Consider the following 21661-nt stretch of genomic DNA (forward strand, 5'->3'; position numbering starts at 1 on the left):
GTCCATGGGTCGCAGTCCAGAATTGACTATATTTGGGTCTCAGCAGGATTGGTTGGCGGGATTCGGGGGATGAACACGGGCCCCATAGGGATTGCAGACCATAAGACAGTGTCCATCCCTCTGGAATTGGGACGAAAGGAAAGGGGGGGCTTGGGGGTGGAAATACCCAAGGTCCCTACTTAGGCATCCAGTGATTAGAGGGGAAATCGACGAGAAAATCAAAAGTTTCTTTGCTACCAACAAGAAAGGGGACATGAGGGAAGATGTAAGGTGGGATGCGTTTAAGGCTACCCTCATGGGGGAATTGATAGCGGCAGCCGCTCAAAGGGCAAAGCAATTGCAGGCATTGGAAGTGCAACTTGAGGCAGAGGTGGAGGCGGCAAGGCAAAAGGCGGGAATAACCCCAACTAGGTCTTCCATGCGGGAGTACAGAAGGGCGCTGGGGGCTAACTAGAAATTCTCCAGACTAAAAAGGTGGAGGGGGCTCTGCTTGCGGTTCGTCAGAAGTACTACGCAAAGGCAAATAAGGCAGATGCACTGTTAGCGCGCCTACTTAGGGGGTCGAGATCGAGAAACGCGATTACAGCGTTGAAAACGGGGAAAGGGGAACGAGTAACACGTCTGGGGAAATACAGGAAACGTTAGCCGAGTACTACGACTCTCTCTATGCCTCGCAAAATCCTCACACCAGCCTACAGGATAGGTTCTTAGAAAAGGTACAGATGCAGAGCATTGGGAGGGAGGTACGGGAGGCCCTTAATCAGGAAATTACTGAGGATGAAATACGAAGGGTGATCAGAGCCCTACCACCGAACAAGTCCCCGGGCCCAGATGGTTATACCGCAGCCTTCTACAAAATGTTTATAACAGAGTTGATCCTGCACTTGACCTCGCTCTTTAACACGTTCAGGCCGACAGGCAGAATAGCTCCTTCCATGGAGGAGGCTAAGCTAACCCTTATACTTAAGCCTAAGAAGGATCCGGAAGAAAGAACATCCTATAGGCCTATCGCGCTGATAAATATTGATGCCAAGATCTTTACAAAGATCTTAACAGACTAGAGATCTACCTTCCGGACTTGATCCACCCGGATAAAGCGGGTTTCGTCAGGGGCAGGCAAACGGCAGATAACATCAGGCGTGTGGCCCACTTAGAGGAAAAGGTACAGAAAACAGACACTCCCGAGGTCCTCTTAGCATTGGATGCAGAAAAAGTATTTGACCGCGTGGAGTGGTCCTTTCAGTTCCGGGTTTTGCGAAAAATGGGCTTTGGAGGGGAATTTTTGACGATGGTTCAAGCCAACTATCAGGCCCCGTCCATTAGAATAGCAGTGAATGGAACAACATCAAGACCTGTCAGACTGCAGAGGGGTACAAAACAAGGCTGTCCACTGTCCCCAATGCTTTATGCGATTAATTTGGAGCCCCTTCGTCAAGCTATAAGGGAGGCGGATGGGATACAGGGCATTCCCTTCGGGGGGGGGGGGGACAACAAAAGATGGCGGCGTTTGCCAACGACATGCTCTCACCTTGGCAGCGCAACCGAATCTATCCGGGCTAGTACAATCCTGTTAGAGGCGTTTGGGGAGGTCTCCGGCCTAAAGGTCAACATTGGCAAATCCGAAATCTTGAAACTCACGCTTAGGGTAGGGGAGCGCGACACTCTGAAGGCAAGCACTCACTTTCTATGGAGCCTGGGGGCATTAGGTATTTGGGAGTTAGGATTACAGCAACCCTTGCAGGCTGGTATACGGTTAACTACCCCCCATTCTTGAGAGATATTAAAAGACTTTCAGAGATGGAGGAATCTCAGGGTTTCATGGTTGGGGCGGATTGCAGCGATCAAGATGGTCACACTTCCACGACTACTGTATTTATTTCAAGCGAGCCCGCAGGCAATACCATGAGGTTTCTTTAGGGAACTGGGGGTACTGGCTAACAAGTTCTTATGGGAAAGGAAAAGAGCGAGGGTCAGCAGGCACTTATTAATGGCTTCCAGAAGCGACGGAGGGGACTAGCGTTACCGACCCTATGGAGGTATTATGAAGCAGCGCAGCTGCGTGTAATTAGGGAATGGTTGAAGGGAGGCGAGGGTATGCAAGATGAGCAATGGATGAAGATGGACAGGGCGGTAGTAAACCGTAACTTGGCGGAGGTTCTATGGTTGCCAAAGCCACATAGACCTAGACATCTGTATGAGAGTACCATAACTAAGCTCATGGCGGACATCTGGGATAAATTGGCGGGACCCAAGGGAATAACAACGTTTCCATCACCCTTTACACCTATTTTTGATAATGGGGATTTTACACCGGGGATGGAAAAGGGGGCATTTAAGCAGTGGCAGGATGGGGGCTGTAGGAAGTTGAGTGACATGTATCAAGGGGGGGAATTGCTGTCTTTTGAGGACTGCAAGAGGGAATACGCGATACAGGAAAGGGAAAGACTAAGGTATGCGTAAATAAGGCATTGGGTGCTACACCCCGTGAATAGGGAAGCAGCAACTAAGGAGCCAACAAAATTTGAAAACGTTCTCCTATCCAATGACGGGGCTAAGGAGCTAATCTCTAACCTTTACAAGATTCTGGACAACAAGAATGCTGGACAACAGTGGCCGCATATGCAGAAGTGGGAACAAGTCCTGGGGAGGGAGATCAGCAGGGAAGAATGGGAGAGGTTGTGGAGGAGGATACCCAAGCTGGCAAAGACTTCCCAATTACAAGAAGCTTGGTACAAGATCTTAGTCAGCTGGCACTATACACCGGCCCGCCTTCACAGAATATACCCGGGAACTTGTTGGAGGGGCTGTGGGATGGTGGGCACAGCAGAGCATATTTGATGGAAATGTCAAAAAATCGAACCATTTTGGAGGGAGGTACAAAGGGTGCAGGAGCAGGCCTATGGTCCCGGGGACGATAGATCACCGGAACAGATCCTCCTGGGAATTAGAGGACCTACGAGAGTGGGGGAGCCCAAGGCGAGGGAGAAGGCAAGATTAATATTAACCTTGGCGGCTATGATGATAATAGCACAATGGTGGAAGTGCCCAGAGGCCCCCATGATGCAAGACTGGCTAAAAAAGATTTAGGAAATAGTAGCCCTTGAGTGGGCGACGTATGCCATGGACAACAATGTACAGAACTTTGCTATGGATTGGGGGAAACGTTGGCCTTCCTTAAGGATGACTTTAGGGTGATGTGGTGTCTGCAGCGTTTAAGACTGTTAGATCTACAATGAATGTTGGTGGTAGGTCCATGACAGAAATGGGCCAGGGACAGAGTGGAAGTTGCCTCGGGGGAGGAGGGGGTAGGGACTGTTGGAGGAATAGTTAAACATGTTGTAAAATCTAATAAAAAGAGTTTAAAAAAAATATTACACGTGTGAAGCAGGGGTTTATATTGGCCCCTGCCTTGTTCAACTTGTTTACGTCAGATGTGGGTGCGTACCCAACTAATACACCTAACTTTCATCCCGAGCTCAGTGATTTGAAAGTTTCATAATTGGCATATGTCGATGACTTGGCTATTTTTTACTTATGTCGGGCTATGTAGAAGTGCAAAGGCAATGATTGAGTATGCCAAATTAAACAACTTGGCCATTCATTTAGATAAATCAAAAATGTATGCACTTTGGTAAGGGTAAGAGAGACCAGGAATGTATAGTGATAACAGATTGGACTTTGCATCGTGATCTCAATTATTGCTATCTAGGATACGGAGTGGAATCGCATCCAAATGAGCCACTGGCCTTAAACAATCTTTAAACAAAGGCTATTGCAATAATGTTATTGATAAAGAAATGAGCTATCTCGAGTGGTGGCTTTAGTCTGATTGGCATAGTGACACTCTACTGACAAAAATTGGTAATGTTCTGTTGGACTATAGGTGGAGAAAAAAGGGAGTGCGTCTTATCTTTTAAATACTTGGGTCTGTTAATATCTGCAAACCTAGCGGAGAAGGATAATATGGCCGCCTTGACAAGGAAAGTGGAAGTGTTGGCCAATCAAGCTCTAATCCTTAAGAGAAGATGCTGGGACTTTTCCCTACAATCAGTGATCGATTTTTATAAAGCCAAGGTGGCCTAAACACTAACATACAGCTCGGAGGCACTGGTGACTGTTCCTTATCGGCTGTGGTCGCTACTCGAAGTGAAGTTCTGGAAGCATGTCCTTGGCCTCCCAAAATCAATACCTATTCAAATTGTGAGAAGAGAGCTGGGCCTTATTTCACTAGGGACATCAGTGGACTGGAAATCTATATGCCTCTTTGGGAAATATATAACACACAACCCGGCCTTTTCTCTTCCAATTGATACAAGCTGAACTACAGAAACAAGACAACATCTTAGGCTCAATGTGGGAAAGCCCCTGCAGAAAGCTCCTAACTACAATTGAGGCCTTTCCCGAAGAGCTGTTGTCAAACCGGGATAACATTAAAAAAAAAACATGGGAAAAAGGCAGGATATCGACTGGAGAGGAAGCCAGCAACTACAGACTCCATAAACAGCTTGGACCTGAGGAAAAAGCATACGGCTAGCTATAGAGATACAAAAGGAGATTCCCGGATGCCGAATACAGATTCCAGCTGATGAGAATCAGACTTAATCTCCAGCTAACCATGGAGATGTTAGCTGCAGGATCAAAAGACCACTCATTGTCTCTGATGTGTAGGTTTTGTGGGCTAGCAGCATCCTGGGAAACCCTGCAACACCTTGCAACTTCATGTGTGGCCTTAACGGATCTGAGAACAAAACACTTAGCCAAATTCATCAAAAACACGGAATCCTGGTGGTCAATGGCTCTGACAGGTGCCCGTGTGGGCCTTACCATCTCTCCAATTGCCTTTTTTAGAGCGTGCCTAGGCCTGAAAGGACTCCCACAGCGGCCTCCTCTGATCGGATGATGGTGCACTTGACAGAGCACAGTGACAATTGCTAGGTTAAGGAGGGAGTCTAACTTTCATCTTTCTTGGCAGGGACTGGATCCAATTAATCTTACAGTGCTTCTCTAAAGTGATGGGACTTAATGGTTTTGCAAAATGTTTTGTAATAAACGAATAGGCAATAAATAAAAAATAAATCAAAAAACTAAATTGGTAACAAGTATTTAATATGCATTGGAATGCTCCTTTATCAATCATAAGCTATGATATGATATATGATAGGTTATTTATAACGTGCTTAATGCCCAGAGGTTTCTAAGCGCGGACCTGGGGATCGAACCTGTGTTGCTCCATGTTGGTTTGCATCCAAAGCGAGCACGCTGCCCCTAAGCTATCCTCCCGATAGCTCAGGGGGCCAAACGGCTATAAGGATGCATTTGGCGCTGTATCCTGGGTCTTTCCAAAGTGACTCCAATACAGGCTATAAGGATTGAGTTGGGCTTAACCTACTTGAGCACGATCATTTTTGTGGATAGAGGAAACCTATTTATAAAAATAATGTGCCATGAATCATCTTGTGTTAAATTTGCTTCGGGCACATGTTAAGGTGCACTAGTCGATCGTTATCAGAGTTTAGAGATTGGGACGAGGAGTTCTTTTCCAGAGTATCGTGGTCGCCCGATTGGTCAGAGGGCCTGGGTTCCTTGTTCAGATAATTTAAACAGAAAGCCCTGGAAAGAGACCTGCTCTAAACTCTATTTTAGTAAGGTCCAAAGGTGTCTGTGTGTGTGTATATATATATATATATATATATATATATGGGATACATTACTCACCGTAATCGTATTTCTGATGCTTGTATCTGCTTAGATTCACATGCTGTGCATAGGCCGACATCTAGTGGAAGCTGCGGAGTATTACAGTTTGTTTTTCGAAACTCGAAAATGGGCGTCGACACAGGCGTGCCAGTAATACTATCCCTAGTGTGACGTCCACTGTACCCATAATCCCTCACGCGTCTAGGATCCTCAGATTGTATTTTTTCTGACATGAGGAAGCATGAGGAGTAGCGTGAGTACAGATAATCCAAGCAGATAGACAGAACGGTAAGGCTACAAGCAATCATGCGCCTTCTCTCGGAGGGGAGGAAGGGTGGGTCACATGTGAATCTAAGCAGATACAAGCATCAGAAATACGATTACGGTGAGTAATGTATCCCTTCTGAGGCTTGTGGAATCTGCTTAGATCACATGCTGTGCATAGATTAGCGAGCAGTACCAGAAGAAGGAGGTGGGATGTGAGAAGGGTCATGAGCAAACAGGTGTCTTAGAACCGCTTGTCCCACTTGTGTATCTGTCTTGGAATGAGTGTCAATGCAGTAATGCTGAGTAAAAGTGTGAATAGAGCTCCAAGTAGCTGCTTTGCAAATGGTGTCGAGGGGAACATTTGCAATGAAAGCCAGAGTGGCCCCAATGCCTCTAGTAGAATGGGCCCTTGGCGTAACAGGCAGAGTCTTTTCAGAAAGAGAGTAACACAGCTGTATACAGTTGATAATCCACTTCGAGATCGCGCCTTTAGAGACGCGATCCCCCTCTCTGCCTGTAGCTACGGAGACAAACAGTTGATCTGTTTTCCTTAGCGGTCTGGTTTTATTTACATAGTAGAGGACCGCCCTACGCACATCAAGGGTGTGTAGTTTCACCTCAGCCGAGCTTTGCGGGTTCTGGAAGAAAGCCGGAAGCTCGATGAACTGGTTTACATGGAACTTAGATATAAATTTAGGTGAGAACCTAGGGTGTGTGCGTAAAACCAGTTTGTCCTTGTGGATAGTAAAGAAAGGATCCTGCACTGACAGAGCCTGAATTTCACTGACCCTTCTTATAGAGGTAATGGCTACTAAGAAGGCCGTTTTATAAGTCAGGTGTTTGAGACTACTTTTATGCATGGGTTCGAAAGGGGGGCCCATGACCTTAGCTAGCATTACATTGAGGTCCCATCCTGGCGGTGGGTTCGAAATAGGAGGGTGAAGTCTCTTTACTCCTTCCATGAAGGCTTTAACTACTGGTACTTTCCACCACGATACTCTGTTATGGGATGTGGTGTAAGCCGAGAGGGCTGCCAGGTGTACTTTCAGAGAGTTAAAAACCAAACCTGCGTCCAGCAGGTGGAGCATGTATGTTACAACGTTGGAAGGAGTGCAATCAACTGGGTTGATTTGTTTATTCTGGCACCAAATAACGAATCTCTTCCACTTGTCAAAGTAACAGTGCCTTGTGTTTGGTTTCCTGGATTCTTTTAGGATGTCCATACACCTTTGTGGTAAATTGAGATGCCCAAACTCTATGACCTCAGGAGCCATGCTGCCAGGTTCATTGAGTTGGGTTCCTGGTGCACTGTTTGACCTTGTTGCTGGGACAGAAGGTTGTACCAGGCTGGGAGTTTGATGGGCTCGCACACCGCCATCCTGCGTAGGTGTGGAAACCATGGTTGTCTCGCCCACATGGGAGCAACTAGGATGAGCGTCATCGATTCCTTGTTCATCTTGTACACCACCTTCCTGATGAGAGGAGTTGGTGGAAAAGCGTACGCAAACATCCCTGACCAGTTCATCCACAGGGCGTTCCCTTGGGAGTCTGGCTGGGGGAACCTGGATGCAAATCCTGGGCATTGTTTGTTTCCGCTTGTGGCGAATAGGTCTATAGTGGGGAAACCCCACTGAGAGAAGAGATCTTCTACGATATCTCTGTGAAGGACCCATTCGTGTTCTTCTGGGAGGGAGTCTCTGCTTAGGGCATCCGCTAGGGAATTGAGCTCCCCTGGAACATGTTGTGATGACAGGAAGATGTTCCGTCTGAGTGCCCATATCCAGATTTTCTGGGCAAGCTTGGACAGATTTGGCGAACGAGTCCCTCCTTGTTTGTTCAGATAGAACATGGCTGTCGTGCTGTCCGTCTGGATCTGCACCGACAAGTTTAGCAGATGGGGCTCGAACGCCTGAAGCGCTCGGAATACTGCCAGAAGCTCTAGCAGGTTGATGTGGTTCTTGGCTACTGAGTGAGACCAGAGACCCTGAGCTGTGTGGTGGAGATGGTGAGCTCCCCACCCAGTCAGGCATGCATCTGTAGTCACCACTGCCTGTACTTCGGGATCGTAAAAGGGTTTTCCCCCTGCGAGATTCTCTCTTGTCCACCAGTGTAAGCTCTGTACGAGTGTTGGCGAAACGACCACTAGATCGTCCCACTGACCACTTGCCTGAGACCACTGTTTCGCCAACCATTCCTGCATGGGACGCATGCGCAGCTGCGCGTGGGGGACCAGGTAAATGCATGACGCCATCATGCCCAGTAACCGCATTGCTTTGCGTACCGTTATTTGTTGACCTGACTGATAATGTGGAATTTGCAGTAGTATATTCCGAATTCTCTCTTCCGAAGGGAAGGTCAACCCTTTCTGAGTATCTAGGATTGCTCCTAGGAACTGTTTTGAGGTGCTTGGCACCAGACTTGACTTCTTCTCGTTGATAGAGAAGCCTAATTCGTGGAGGAGGTCGATAGTCCTCTGAATGTTTGACCTGCAAATTCCTGGGGTTTCCCCCGTTATGAGCCAGTCGTCCAGATAAGGGTATACAGGGATTGCCTCCCTGCGTAGGTGTGCAGCTGCCACCGCCAGTACCTTGGTGAATACCCTTGGTGCTGAAGCTATCCCGAAGGGCAGTACCTTGAATTGGTAGTGGCGACTGTCCACCTTGAAGCGCAAGTATTTTCTGTGCGCTGGGAGCATGGAAATATGAAAATAGGCATCTTTCATATCCAAGGTTGCCATGTAATCCCCCTTTTTTAGGAGGGGGATTACCTCTTGTAGCGTGGTCATACGGAATTTTTGGGGCTTGACATACTTGTTGGCAGGCCGTAAGTCCAATACTGGGCGCATTGTCAAATCTTTCTTTGGCACAAGGAAGTAAGTTGAATAGATACCCTTGTTTACCTGGTGTCCTGGGACGAGTTCTATCGCGTCCTTTTCTAGCAGAATGGCGATCTCCTCGAGAAGGATCTTCTGATGTTCTAAGGAGTGTATTCTTTGTCGTGGAGGGTGGTTCCGGGGACGCTGCAGTAATTCTATACAATATCCTGCGGACACTGTTGACAGCACCCATCTGTCTGAGGTGATCCCTTCCCAAGCCTGGGTGAAGTTGGAAATGCGTCCCCCTACTGGGGTTGCGTGAGAAGGGACCCTGAACTGAGCGTCACTGCTTTGGCGGAGGCGTGCCACCTCCCTTGTTGGGGCTGCCTCTGCCTCTTCCACGACCTCTCTTGTTACCTTTACTGTAACTTTGGGTAGACTGCTGGTTGTTGTTCCATTGTGTACCCTGTCCTTGGGCATAGTTGCCTCTATGTGAATTTTGGCCGCGTGGGCGACGAAAATTACTGTTCCCCCTCTGGTTAGGGGGTTTGTTGGTAAGCTGGCCAAGGGATTTGAGAGTCTCGTACTCGTCCTTGGCATTTTTAAGTGCGTCTTCGACCGCTTTCCCAAACAATAGATCTGGTTCCACCGGCTTGTCTATTAATGACGCCTGTGTTTCTGTCTTGAAACCCGACTGCCGTAACCACGCATGTCTCTTGATAACAGTACCTTCTGCTATCAATCTTCCTGCGTTGTCTGCAGCGTCGAAAGTTGCTTTTAAAATGCAACCAGACACGGCTCTCCCTTCTGCCGAGATCCGAGCCAACTGGCCCTTTAACGGTTCAGGAGCAGAGGCTATGAGCGCCGCGACCTCTTCCCATTGATGGCAGTTGTAACTTGCCAACAGGGTGGTGGAGTTAGCAATCCTTGCTTGGTAGGCGGACGTTGAGGCTACCTTCCTGCCAAACCCGTACAGTCTTTTGCTCTCCTTGTCGGGAGGAGCTTCCGACGACGATAAGGGTGTCCCAGCCCTCTTCCGAGTGTTGGTAACCACTAGGGAGTCTGGTTTAAGATGACCTCTTATATAAAGAGGGTCAGACTGGGCTGCCCGAAAAAGTTTTTCGACTCTGGGGTTGACGGCTCTGGTGAGGTTAGGATTCACCAGGGATGGATCGATTCTGCGTTGGATGGATTTAAGGATAGGGATGGTCTGAGCGACCGGCCTTCTCTCTCCCACCAACTCTTCTGCGAAGTCCCTTTCCTCCTGTACACCGTGGGTGTCGATGTGAAAATGTTCTGCTGCGCGAGCAAGAACTTCATTAAGGAGGGGTTGGTTATCAACTGGCGAGTCGGTAACTGGGGCTTCGCTCTCTACCGGGGAATCTACTTTGTAAATTTCCTCATCTTCTACCTCCTCTAGGTCCTCATCCTCCGCATAGTATTCCGACCCGGTTCGTTCCTCCATAATTGAAAACTCCTGGTCCCCTTCAGGGAAAGGTTGCCCTTGGTATCTGGGGTGTGGAGTAGAGTATGGAGTAGAGTAAGGCTGCACCTCGAAGGGGTCAGGTCTTTCGACCCGGGCCTTTTTACTTAGGGGGATAGGATCAGAGGAGCCTGAGGGTGTGGCCCCTTGAGGGTCATACGAAAGGAAATGTTCTGGGTTTTTGTCATAAAAATCCGCTAAGGAAGACATTCTTGACATGACCCTGTCTATGTCCTCACTGGACCATTCTTTGGAACAGGGTATGGCTTTAGTAGGCAACTTAGAGGACTTATCAAGGGTACCCTTGCTGGATGTTGCTGTCCCAGTAGATTTATGTTTATCTGTCTGCTTGGGGTGGAAGGATGGTCTTACAGGAGTGGAAGGCTGAGCTTTCCGCTGTTTCCCTCCCTCCCCGTGCGTGGAAAAATGTTTTCCCTGCCCTTTAGAGGCCCCAGAGACTTTCGACGCCTGGCGCCGAGGGTCGGGAGAGGTATTCTGTTTGGAGCGTGGGGCCTCGCTGGTGTTAACTGCGCTCTCGGTCTCTTGGAGCGCGGCCTGGGGGTGGAAGTCGTCTTCGTCTTCCGACGATCGAACTTCTGTTAATCTAGGGAGCGAGGCACTCTTGGCAAGAGTGGATGATTACCTTGCGTCATGAGGCGATCTCGATCGAGAGCGCCCAGAGGACACCGAGTCGGACCGTTCTATCCGTGCCTCTTTCCGAGAAGTCGACGTCGTCGAGGTTCGGTTGGACTTAGTGTGCTTAGTGTGTGTAGGTGTAGCGCTTGCGTCGCCGGGGGTCTTCCCCATAGCCGCCCTGCCGGACAACCTTCCCAGGTCGGGGACCTGCGCTCGGCAGTCTTTCGACGCCGTAATGCCCTCGCCGTTCGAAAGTACGGCGTCGCTGCCATCGCTGAAGGCGCCCTCCGCTGCCATGGCTGCCTGCCTGGCGTGGTGGGCCCAACGCTTTGTCGAACGGTCCTTAAGTGTTTTAGGTTTAAACCTACTACACGCTCTGCAGTTCGCTTCGGGGTGGTCCCTCGGCAAGCAGAGATTGCACGTGGCGTGCCTGTCGACCCAAGGGTATTTGCGATTGCACTTGGGGCAGAATTGGAAAGGGGTACCCTCCATACGCACCTTGAGGCAGCGGGCTGATAAGTGTAGGAAATATATATGTACCTATATACCAAGAGTGAAGAGTATGTACCACCCCCCACTCTCCCTACTTGCAAGGCCGAGGCCAGCGGCCTACTAGGCCCGGGCCGAGGCCAGCGGCCTTCCGAGGCCCAGATCCGTCGTGCAGCAGCCGACGGTCGATGTCTTCTCCAGCCGTCGTCGAGATCGATGGTCGACGTTGGGGTGGGGAAGGATGTCAATAAATAATTTTAAATTGCAATATAATAGCAAAAGTATGGCTAAGGCCAGGGGACTCCGCAAGATGCTTCCGACCAGTATGGCGGAAAAAAACAATCTGAGGATCCTAGACGCGTGAGGGATCTTGGGTACAGTGGACGTCACACTAGGGATAGTATTACTGGCACGCCTGTGTCGACGCCCATTTTCGTGTTTCGAAAAACAAACTGTAATACTCCGCAGCTTCCACTAGATGTCGGCCTATGCACAGCATGTGATCTAAGCAGATTCCACAAGCCTCAGAAATATATATATTAATTTCCTTGCCCAATAGCAAGGCATATATTTATGCAGCTGAGGTTGAACAAACTTCCGGTTACATAGGTTAAAGGGGCATGGGTGAATCTCCCCATCATTGAAGGACAGGGTTGCCGTCCCTGTAAGGGTGAAGGATTTACCAAATCACTCCGACTAACATCCTGTAGTCGTATGATCAAGCATTCCATTAAATACTATATGTATTTTGCTGACAGTGTATTGGTTGAATTCTTTGTCAAGATATAGCTTGACTAGATCTATTGCCTGTGTCAAGGTATGACAGGCTTTTGAGTTTGAACTTTCTCGGGTCGGGTCTTAAGAGTTTCTAATCCAAGAGATGGGTATGTCCTGATTTCAGTATTGATTTAGGGCTTGTTGATGTTGAGTTTTATTGTCTACACTAGTGTATAATAATTTATGGTATGTTGACAGGAAGTGGTGAACTATGGAAATTATTATGCAATTTGTCTTTTTGTAGGAATATGCACAGTGGGTTTCTAGGATGTTTGATGTATGCTTTGTTTTTAGTCTATTTTAATTCGAATTGTATGTATTTGACAGGCAAATTCATTTACTTTTTGTTATAATGTACATTTGCGAAATGTTCGTAATGAACTAAAACAATACATAATACACAACATACTAAATAGCATTATTTGCTTCAGGGAGAGTGGAGTTTGGCTTGTTGGCCACCTTCTCCCCATTGTTGACAGTTCGAGACTTCCTTGGAGTGGTACCGTTCAAGCTGGTATGACTTTGTTAAGCCTCTAGAGGATTAAAAGTCTGATTTGAATATGTCCAGAGTTTTTTTGTCAGACGGCATCTCCTACCTCATTGTCTCTCACCACTTGTATAGACCAAGTTTCTCTGCTGGACCCGAACTTGCACCTAGCAAAGCCTTTAGCTGCCGCAGGGTCTGTGAAGAAATGCACTTTATCCTTATTCACAACTTTAAGCTTTGCCGGGTAGATCATAGCATACTTCAGATTTACATTTGGTGCCGCTCCATGGCCTTTAAGAAACATTTACGCTGTTCTCGGATCCCCAGGCTGAAGTTAGGATATCACGAGATGTTAGATGCGCCATATTTCAGCATCTCCCCCAGCCCCCTGCTGCTGCCAAAAGAAAGTTGCAGTTGCGATAATTAGGAAACCTTATAATTACAAGTTTCGGTGGTGCTGCGGGAGGTGGTCTTACCATTAGAGATCTGTACACTCGCTCTACTGTGAAATGATGCATCACCTGCGTGTTGTTGAGAACCTTTAATAGTAGCTGTTCAAATAATTCTTCCATCTTGCCTCCCCACGTTAGTGGATTCAGGCAGGCATAGCACGCAGGTATGGTTCCATCTCTACCTCTCTTCTATGTCTTTGCATCTAGCGATTATTTTTTAAACCTCCGCCTGTAGTTTCTATTTCGACCGTTGCTATGTCCATTTTGCATGACGGTGAGTCTACTTTCTAACCCACTGAGTCTGTGCAATTTTTAAGGGACGTCAGTTCAGTTAACGTATTGGTGTTAGCAGAATCTGCTTTCGCCTCCTCTCCCCTCCCTCTTTCTCCAGCTCTGTCTCTGCCATGGGTCCGTTGCTCCAGTGGCGTGCCTGTGTAGGCATCCAGTTTAACTGTATTTTATTATTGTTCATTTTTAAGCCGCCCTCTGGATTTGGACAGGGCAGGGCTGTTGGCACCTCAGCAGCTCCCACAGCAGGATTCAACTATCTTTTTTAGCACCAATATTGTGCCCTCTCCAGGCTCGAATGCGCCATCTCTGCCAGCACTAGGACCCGTGCTAGTGCTCCACTACAGCTCCACCTTGTGAAGCTGATCAGGCGGCACCAGGGACGAGCACCAGTGATTCTACACCCACCACTCCATACCTTAGGTCCTCTTGCATCCTTTGCCTTCTGTCTTGGGCAGGCGCATTGTGTCTCCAGGTCTCAGATCCCTCAGTACCTGCACTGGGAGGACAAAGCAGAATCAGCGGCGCCTTAGCAGCCACTACAGCTGGACTGAACTGTCTTTTCTGGCGCTCGCTGCCAAAATTGCAGCCTCTCCCAGCTGGGGCACGCTATCTCTGCCCCTACCTGGGGATCCATGCTTACTGCTGCTGTAGCTCAGCCCCCACAGAGCTGACCAGGTGGCCACCTCCCGTACCAGCAGAAGGGATCCCTCCAGCTCGCCAAATCTTTCGCCACCTGGCCTGGTGCACAGTGTCCCTGGGTCTCGGGTCCCTCAGGGCATGAGAGGTGTGGTAAATCGGACAAGAGAGACGGACACAGACATGTTCTCAATTGGTTCAGCTTTATTAAAGTAAGGAAAAACCAGTCCTATCCATTCCTCTTGTGATGGTGGTTCGTTATCCTAAACAAAATTACAAAAATGGTGCTTGTCAGGGTGTCTTGTAAAATAACATTGGTCCCCTGTCCTAAACCTATTCTGTCCTATTGCCTGGCTGTAACCACTAATAGCAAAGAAACATAAATTAGCCCATAGAAGGATTCTATTCCCATCTTGACTTGGGCTGGCTAGTACATAACTCCCACCCAATTTGATTTCCAGTTCTTTCCTTGTGGTATAGGCCTCAGCCTGTATGTACAATTCAAAACACGTTTTGTGATACTCTCTGTAGAAGAGGACTCCTGATCCCCCTCCTCAAGTTTCTACTTAACTCAAAATGTTCTGTATTTAGTTGCAATATCTGTTCTTGTAGTTCAGTCAATTGTAGTTCAGTCACTTGTGTGTCACCATAGGATTAGAACCTCAGATTCTGTGGTCTCTCTTGCTCATCCCTTCAGGGAATTACCATATTTCTTATCCAATTAGTTTTCTCGGCCCATCCAGGACCTTCTGATTCTATCGCTTGTTGCAAATTATTGTGATTCTCAACCCTGCGTGGGTCGGTCTGTCTCTCAGCTCCGGCAGGGCTCTTTGGTCCCTCAGACTGTCTGGTTCTCTAGGGTCTCTTACCTTCATGGGGTCGTGGCTAGAAGTTCACCTCTCCAGGGTATTTCAACCTTTCTTATCTCTCTCTTAGACCGGAGTGGGCTAACCGGACTAATCGAGCACAGGCATAGTACAATGTGCTCACCCCCCCTCCAAGGCTACTGTGTGTCCCAATCCATTGTGGGCTATTCCGCCTCGCTGGAAGTATGCAGGATAGAATGTATTCAGCCCTTCTTTAAGTGCCTTGGAGCTTAACTGCCCTTCTCCCTTTTGTGAGTGGTCACAAATGTGAGGCGGACAACTTTTGGGTGATCTCAAAATGTGCCATTCAAGTTTCACGAAACCGCCTCACTATCCCTAAGCTGACAAGGATTTCCCTGCCCATCAAAACCAAAGGAAACATTCTAACAAAGGCTATCTGGCCCTCACACAAACAATAAAATACACATTCCATTTCCCAGTTTTCAAGTTAGATCCAGTTAGAATGTTCAACAAAAAGAAACAAGGAAATCCAGGCTTGCAACAAAGTTCCAACTCAGTTCTTGGCTTCTTCACTTTGTCAAAAGAAGGTTCTGTTAACCAATGTTCACTAACAGAAAGATTTCTCTTCTTCCTTGAATAATGATTTCCACTTCATCAAATAGCATAAAGGGTATCCTTAGTCAAGATGCTTTGCCACCACAATTTATGAATGTCAAATAAGAAACAACTCCTAGTCAGATTCAAAGAAACACAACTTCTGGCAAGGTTAAAGTAATAAAGCTTCTGGTTAGTACCTCCCAATTCTCTTTCATAGTATTTTAAATCCCAGTTTATATCATTGCCAGCATGACTTCACAGCACCTCTGCTTCTACCTGGATAACTCATGCCAAGTTAACTTCTGCAAGGGTTAACCATACGGGTCTACTCACCTGCCTGATAGTGTCCCACCTTCAACTCTGCTTCTGAAGATTGAAATCGACTGACAACCAGAAGTGTTACCACAATTTCAACAGTTTTTTTAAGTTTGTGACGTTGAACAACTTTTCAGAAGAGACCACATTTACTTTAGTGTCCTTAAACACTTCCAAGTAAGCAAGGCACTCTTCTTTTGAACATTCACTTTGTCAAAAGGGCATCCTCTTTGCCACCTTTGTCTTTTTGCCACAACCACCACCAAAACGCCCTTTAAGGATGTAATTCTACCTTTCTTTATTGTGGCTTTGGCAATGTGAGTTAGACCAACTTTTTAGGGAACAGTTTCAATCAGCAAACTTGATCTTTTTACAACCTTGCATTCGCCTCTTCCCTTCCTGTCCACCAAAGCAGCCCAATTCTATGTCTGTTAGTCTCTTTTGGTTGAGGACAATGCTTGTACAATGCTTGGTTTTGGCAAAACTGGTATCTGTCTTCACTTTAGGAAATACTTGTTTCACTCTTGGCGTAGGCAATGCTTGTTTCACTCTTGGCTTAAGCAATGCTTGTTTCACTCTCGGCTTAAGCAATGCTTGTTTACCTCAGACTCACAATAATCAATGTCCAGTCACTTAATTTCACGGCTACATTATCTTCAACTACTTAACAATTGACTCTTCGGTTAACCTTTACCTCAGAATCGTTTTTAAGCACACATGACCAGTCTTTCATCTGTTTTAACATTCGATTAATCTGGTTCTGAGTGTTTTACTCTTACGCAAGTGCTATTACAAAATTCCACTCATAAGCAAGGGCTACTTTTGTAACTTCCCATTGTCTGACAATCAACAGTTGGGTTTACACAGCTTTCACTCGCACACAACCGAATCTGCTTGTATACTGTTGGCTGCCTTTGTTCCCGCAAGGGATCAGAACGCTCGGTAACACTCACCGGCTTCCGTCTTGCTCCCTTTGCGTGCTACAGGGCATGAACTGCTTCTGGCTTTGTTTGGAAACTCCCTTCCTCAATGAAGGTCTCTTCGTTCTTGCTACGCAATTACAGAGCTCCGCTTGCTCCTGAGACCCTCAGCTGTACACCAACCTTCAACCACGGTCTCTGGCACGCTTCTGGCTGCGCAATCTCTGCAATCTGGTTCACATGGGGAAAAGCTGTCTCCCTACACGCATTCCGCTGCAAAACCTCTGCACTTCAGATTTAGGGGGAACAGGACCTTCTCAGGACAGGCAGCTGGAATCTGCTTGGTCAAAGTCCCAGCGTCCCTTCTTTCGACCAACTTCTGCTTGAATTACCAACACTCCTGCAGCAATAACTCCAGTCAAAGCTCCATCTAATGGCATGCACCTGAGGGGGGCTTTTAAGCCTCTCTGCTTCCCTCAGGTGTGGGTCATTAAGCTTAACAAGCTGACTACTCCTACAACATTGCTCTTGAGCCCTCTTCCTCGTCCCAGTAGTTAGAGAATGATGGGACTTGTAGTCCCAATTTACGGAATTAGGTTTACTTATTTTGTCTACTTGGCAATAAGCCATTAAATGTGTGGGATTTAGGGCTAAATAAACAAGGGGGTTTCTCAGTCTTCCTGACCCACCCCACCAAGCCCCTTGTGATCCTCCCACAGAACACCACCCCCAGGGTCGGGATCAGGAAGTGTATGCCCTTCCCAGGCCACATGAGAAGGGTCCCAGGCCAGGTTCTTAGGGGGTAATATTGCTGTTTCATCACACTTTCCTAGGCAACGGAAGCGTACCTATATTGGGGTGCCGATGTTCGTCGAAGGAGGCGGTTGCTGTGCACCTGCACCTGTCGGATCATCTGCTCTCCTGCAGCAGTCCCTCGACTCAGTCAAGGCTCAGGAGCGCTGGTGCGTCGTGTCTCTAGTGGCTCTGTCTCCCACTTCAGAAGACTTGGGCTCCTCATGCGCCCCCTGCCCGCCTGCGATCAGGAGCATTCTGCTGCTTCTGGGATTCCTCCGCCCACCATGTATCTGACCTGGTCCTGCCTCCAGGAGCAAACCACACAACGTTACAGCACAGGCTTCCCCGGTCCATCAACTGGCTCAGGCTCACTCTTCCCTCACAGGTATGGTTTTTAGTCCTGTTACGTTCACCTTAAAAAAAACAGAGGAAACCAGATTGGTTCTGTGTCTCCTGAACAGAGTTCAATCCCCATAAAATCTCCATTGTTTATACCTTATGTTTTAAGGGAAGGTGTAGTCACAACCATACTTGGGACTTCCTTTACTCATAAGGGTACGGGGGGGGGGGGGGTTGGCACTGCCAGTGAGATCCTGCTTGCCCTATCCCCTACCCTAGTCCCAAAGGCAGTGGCCCACCCTTGCAGAGAAGGAACACATTCTATGGATTTGTCACAGAGGCAAGCTTCTCACTGCCATGACCCTGCCAAACTCTAAATGGTCCCACAATGAAGGCAATGGATGTGTGCTTCCGAAGAGGACCCAAGTTGAAGCAGTGGTGGTCCATCACTCTTCTAGGCAAAGAAGGATCCCTACATCGAAGGCACTTCGTCCAAGAGGATTTATAAGGGAGGTAGCATAGCAACAACCAAGAAATGGTCTCCGCTCAGGACAGCCAGTCCAGCCAGCAAGGAGGGTCAGATGGAAAATGAGGAAAATCTCAACAAGGGATTCCAGCAGCCAAGGAGGAAACTGGGAGCAAGGGAAGCTGCAAGATGCCAGACATGATGGCCAAACTTGGTCCCTAGAAGCAGCAGTCTAACTTAGTAGCAAAAACAAAGTTATGGCAGAAAAAGTCACGAGTCCACAACGCTTATACAGTGATTAAGAAAATAAACATCAAGGCTGCGGGTATCTGGGCGGTGTGGGTGTACTGCCAATACACATCCACAGGAATAGTTGAAGAAAAACAAAGATGTTCCCAGTCTCACTGCGCCAAGAAATTATAATTAGTTGTTTGTGCAAAGAAAAGCCTTTATTGTTTGTGTGAAGAGAAGCCTGACACGTGTTTCAAGCTGTGTACAGCTTTTCATCAGAGGCTTAGGTTGCACCAATAAGAAACCACATTGCACCGGTAACACAAGTAGACTGAAACAAACGGTCATTGAGCTTTCCGCAACTGCGAGGCATTTTGAGAACTGTATCTGGCATTGTCCTACTCTAAATGTGGAGTTCTTATTGGTCAGGCTTCTCTTCGCACAAACAATAAAGGCTTTTCTTTGCACAAACAACTAATTATAATTTCTTGGCGCAGTGAGACTGGGAACATCTTTGTTTTTCTTTAACTTAGTAGCAATCCAGTGTGGTAGGTCAGAAGGAGGAGATGGACCAAATGGTGGCATTTTCACAAGTTATTTTTATTTAACTGAAAGGGAAAAGGCCTTTCCATCCATACAAAAAGAGTTTGCCCTAACGAACACAAAACTTACTCGGATACTTGTCGTCAGTAGAGTAGTTTAACTCAACAGTCGGTCCTCTGTCCACAAAAAGTATCCTATGCTGACCCTACCACTAATCAAATCAACAAAAGTAAATCGGCTCAGTAGAATGACTCACTTCTCATGGATAGAATTGGATAGAATTCTCTAGCCTCAATATTCTATCTTGAAATAGTTCTTTGTCATTACACGAACCAGTTCCTTCAGTTCTTCAAGGGGGCTCTCCCACCTTCTGGGTCTCCACTGTCATTCTTTAAACACAGTTCTGTGTTTTATCAAGATAGGGTCTTAACGCTTATTCCTTTGGGAATCTTGCAGTGTCTCTTTCTTACTTTCTATCCTTGGTTTGGCTTTTGACCATTTTCTGGGCTGAATTAATTGTATTTCAAAGGATTCATCACTATCTTTACAATATTCACACTAACTGGGATGAGTCCATCTGTACTCTTCACTTTCTTGAAAGTATCCACCATCACGGGGACAGTATGAGGTGTCCCTTGGTATTCTTCACTTTCTTTAAAGTATTTGCATTTACTGAGATGAATGTGATGGCTCCCCTTATACTCTTTGCTCTCTTTAAAGTATTCACCACCAGTGGTATGAGTCCCTTGGTATTTTTCACTGTCTTTAAGGTACTGACAACCACTGGAACGAGTAGGAGTTCCGTTGTCAAGTTCCCCTCCTGGGTATCCCGCAGCTCCCGTTAACGTTGTTCTGTCGGGGTAGCACCACTGGTTCTTCCTGTGGGGTTGGGCTCTCTTGTAGCTCGAACACTTCTAGGGTCTCTTCAGCCTTTCTGTTTCAGCGAGTGTCTAAGCAGAGCACGTTTTACTGCAGTCTCAGCATCATTTGAGGACCAGACTGTCCACCTCCTCTGGGTCACGCCACTGCCTCGACTTTCCTTGTGCATATACGGATTGGCTTGCTGCCCTCTCTATCTCCTTCCCTTGTTGGTTGCCTGTGTCCTCTCAACAGAGGACCTCCAGGACTCTACTGATTTCTCGCTTTCTCCAGGTTTGAAACTCCTGGGCTTTACCAACATTGTCTGTTGGTCCTTCTTTACTTTTTGTTGAGAAATGCTCGGTCCTCCCCAGCGTAGACATGTAGTCCTTTGTCTCTCTACTCTGAGCTTTCCTCATTACTTGATTGATCTTCGTCCCAGTATGATTGACTTCCAACCACAGTCATTTTCATTTCCTGCACACTCTTCTTCTTCTCAGTATGTTTGTCTTTCTGTTGGTTATTTTGTGTGATGTTACAATATCAAACAGTGACTTTATCTGAGAGGGTTCTTATGAAGTTCTGATGGTATTAGTGGCTCGTCATAAAGGAACTTAGTGAGTTACTTGACGGAATGGGAGTCCTTGTCCCCAAGAGGGGAGTCTCTCCCTGCGAGGTCCCGCTTACCACCAACCCTATGGGGAATGTTGCATAGCAGGCTCACCTCCTAAGAGTCACAGGGAAGGGCTCCCCTCTAGGGAGAACTGATGAGATCCTGTGAATAGTCACACCAGGTAAGAATGTGAGGATTGTACAGGGTCTCTGGTTAGATCAGACAGCCCTTCAAACACACCAGGCAGACACACAAAGGTTTTGGCAGGTGCACTCACAATGGATGTGTGATAGGGATATTAGGAGCAGCAAACTGGGCTATGCCATTTCAAACTAAACTAGGTGAAGGGTTGGGCTCGCAGTGAACCCACGTCAGCACAACTGACATTTTAGGTCTGCGTCACGGTCCCCACAAAAAAGGCCTACCACAGGACAGCACAAGAAAGGTGTTGCAGTGAAAGAAGCAGAAATCTCGCTCTTCAAAAAAATTAAATTATACAGTCAGGAAAAAGAGAAACTTACAAATATAATTATGTCCTAAAAACGGTCATCAACAAATATAAAGCGAGCATTATTTAATAATTTAGTGTCAACAATAAATTAAACTAATTAGACAGCTCTTAACTTAAATGGACATTTCAAGCAAGTTGCAGTCCATTCTGTCTCAGTATTTTTCACAAAATCTGAAAAAGGAAGGAAAAAACACCACTAGCCTTGTAATGTAGAGTGAAGTCCCATCGCTGCGCACCAGGGTGGCAATGGAGGAGAGGTCTCCTTTTTCGGAAAGATCTACAACTCCTGTTCCTTTTCTACAAGAACAGAAACAAAGAAATACAATCACTGAAGCAAGAAAAACAAATGAAGTAAATGTACAACTCATCCTGTTGCCGAAAATGTGTGACAAAGTTAATAATAGGCTGTAAAGAGGCTGGTGACTATGAATATTTTTGTCAAATGCCAACTAGACAAAGGAACAATTTGCAAACAAATGAAGCTTAAATTGTATTACTAACAAGTCACCAATTGTAAATGGAAGAGCTGCTGGCTGTCCCACCAGCCCCCCCCCCCCCCCCAAGGACCTCTCATCCACTTTAAGCACATTTTATTTTTTACTGCTATTCTTTCAAA

General features: G+C 47.0%; 1 protein-coding gene across 3 annotated transcripts in view; it reads right to left on the reverse strand.

Annotated features, from left to right (window-relative positions):
* The window catches only part of RARS2 (arginyl-tRNA synthetase 2, mitochondrial), an 816998-nt gene that overhangs the window by 312199 nt on the left and 483138 nt on the right, over positions 1 to 21661 (reverse strand). For all 3 annotated transcript variants that reach the window (XM_069606382.1, XM_069606383.1, XM_069606384.1), the window contains one exon: positions 21247 to 21342. In XM_069606382.1, coding sequence (XP_069462483.1) covers positions 21247 to 21342 — 96 coding nt within the window. The remainder of the gene's footprint in view (positions 1 to 21246; positions 21343 to 21661) is intronic.

The sequence above is a fragment of the Ambystoma mexicanum genome, chromosome 4p (assembly GCF_040938575.1).
Source record: "Ambystoma mexicanum isolate Mex_15411 chromosome 4p, UKY_AmexF1_1, whole genome shotgun sequence".
NCBI classification, from domain to species: domain Eukaryota; kingdom Metazoa; phylum Chordata; class Amphibia; order Caudata; family Ambystomatidae; genus Ambystoma; species Ambystoma mexicanum.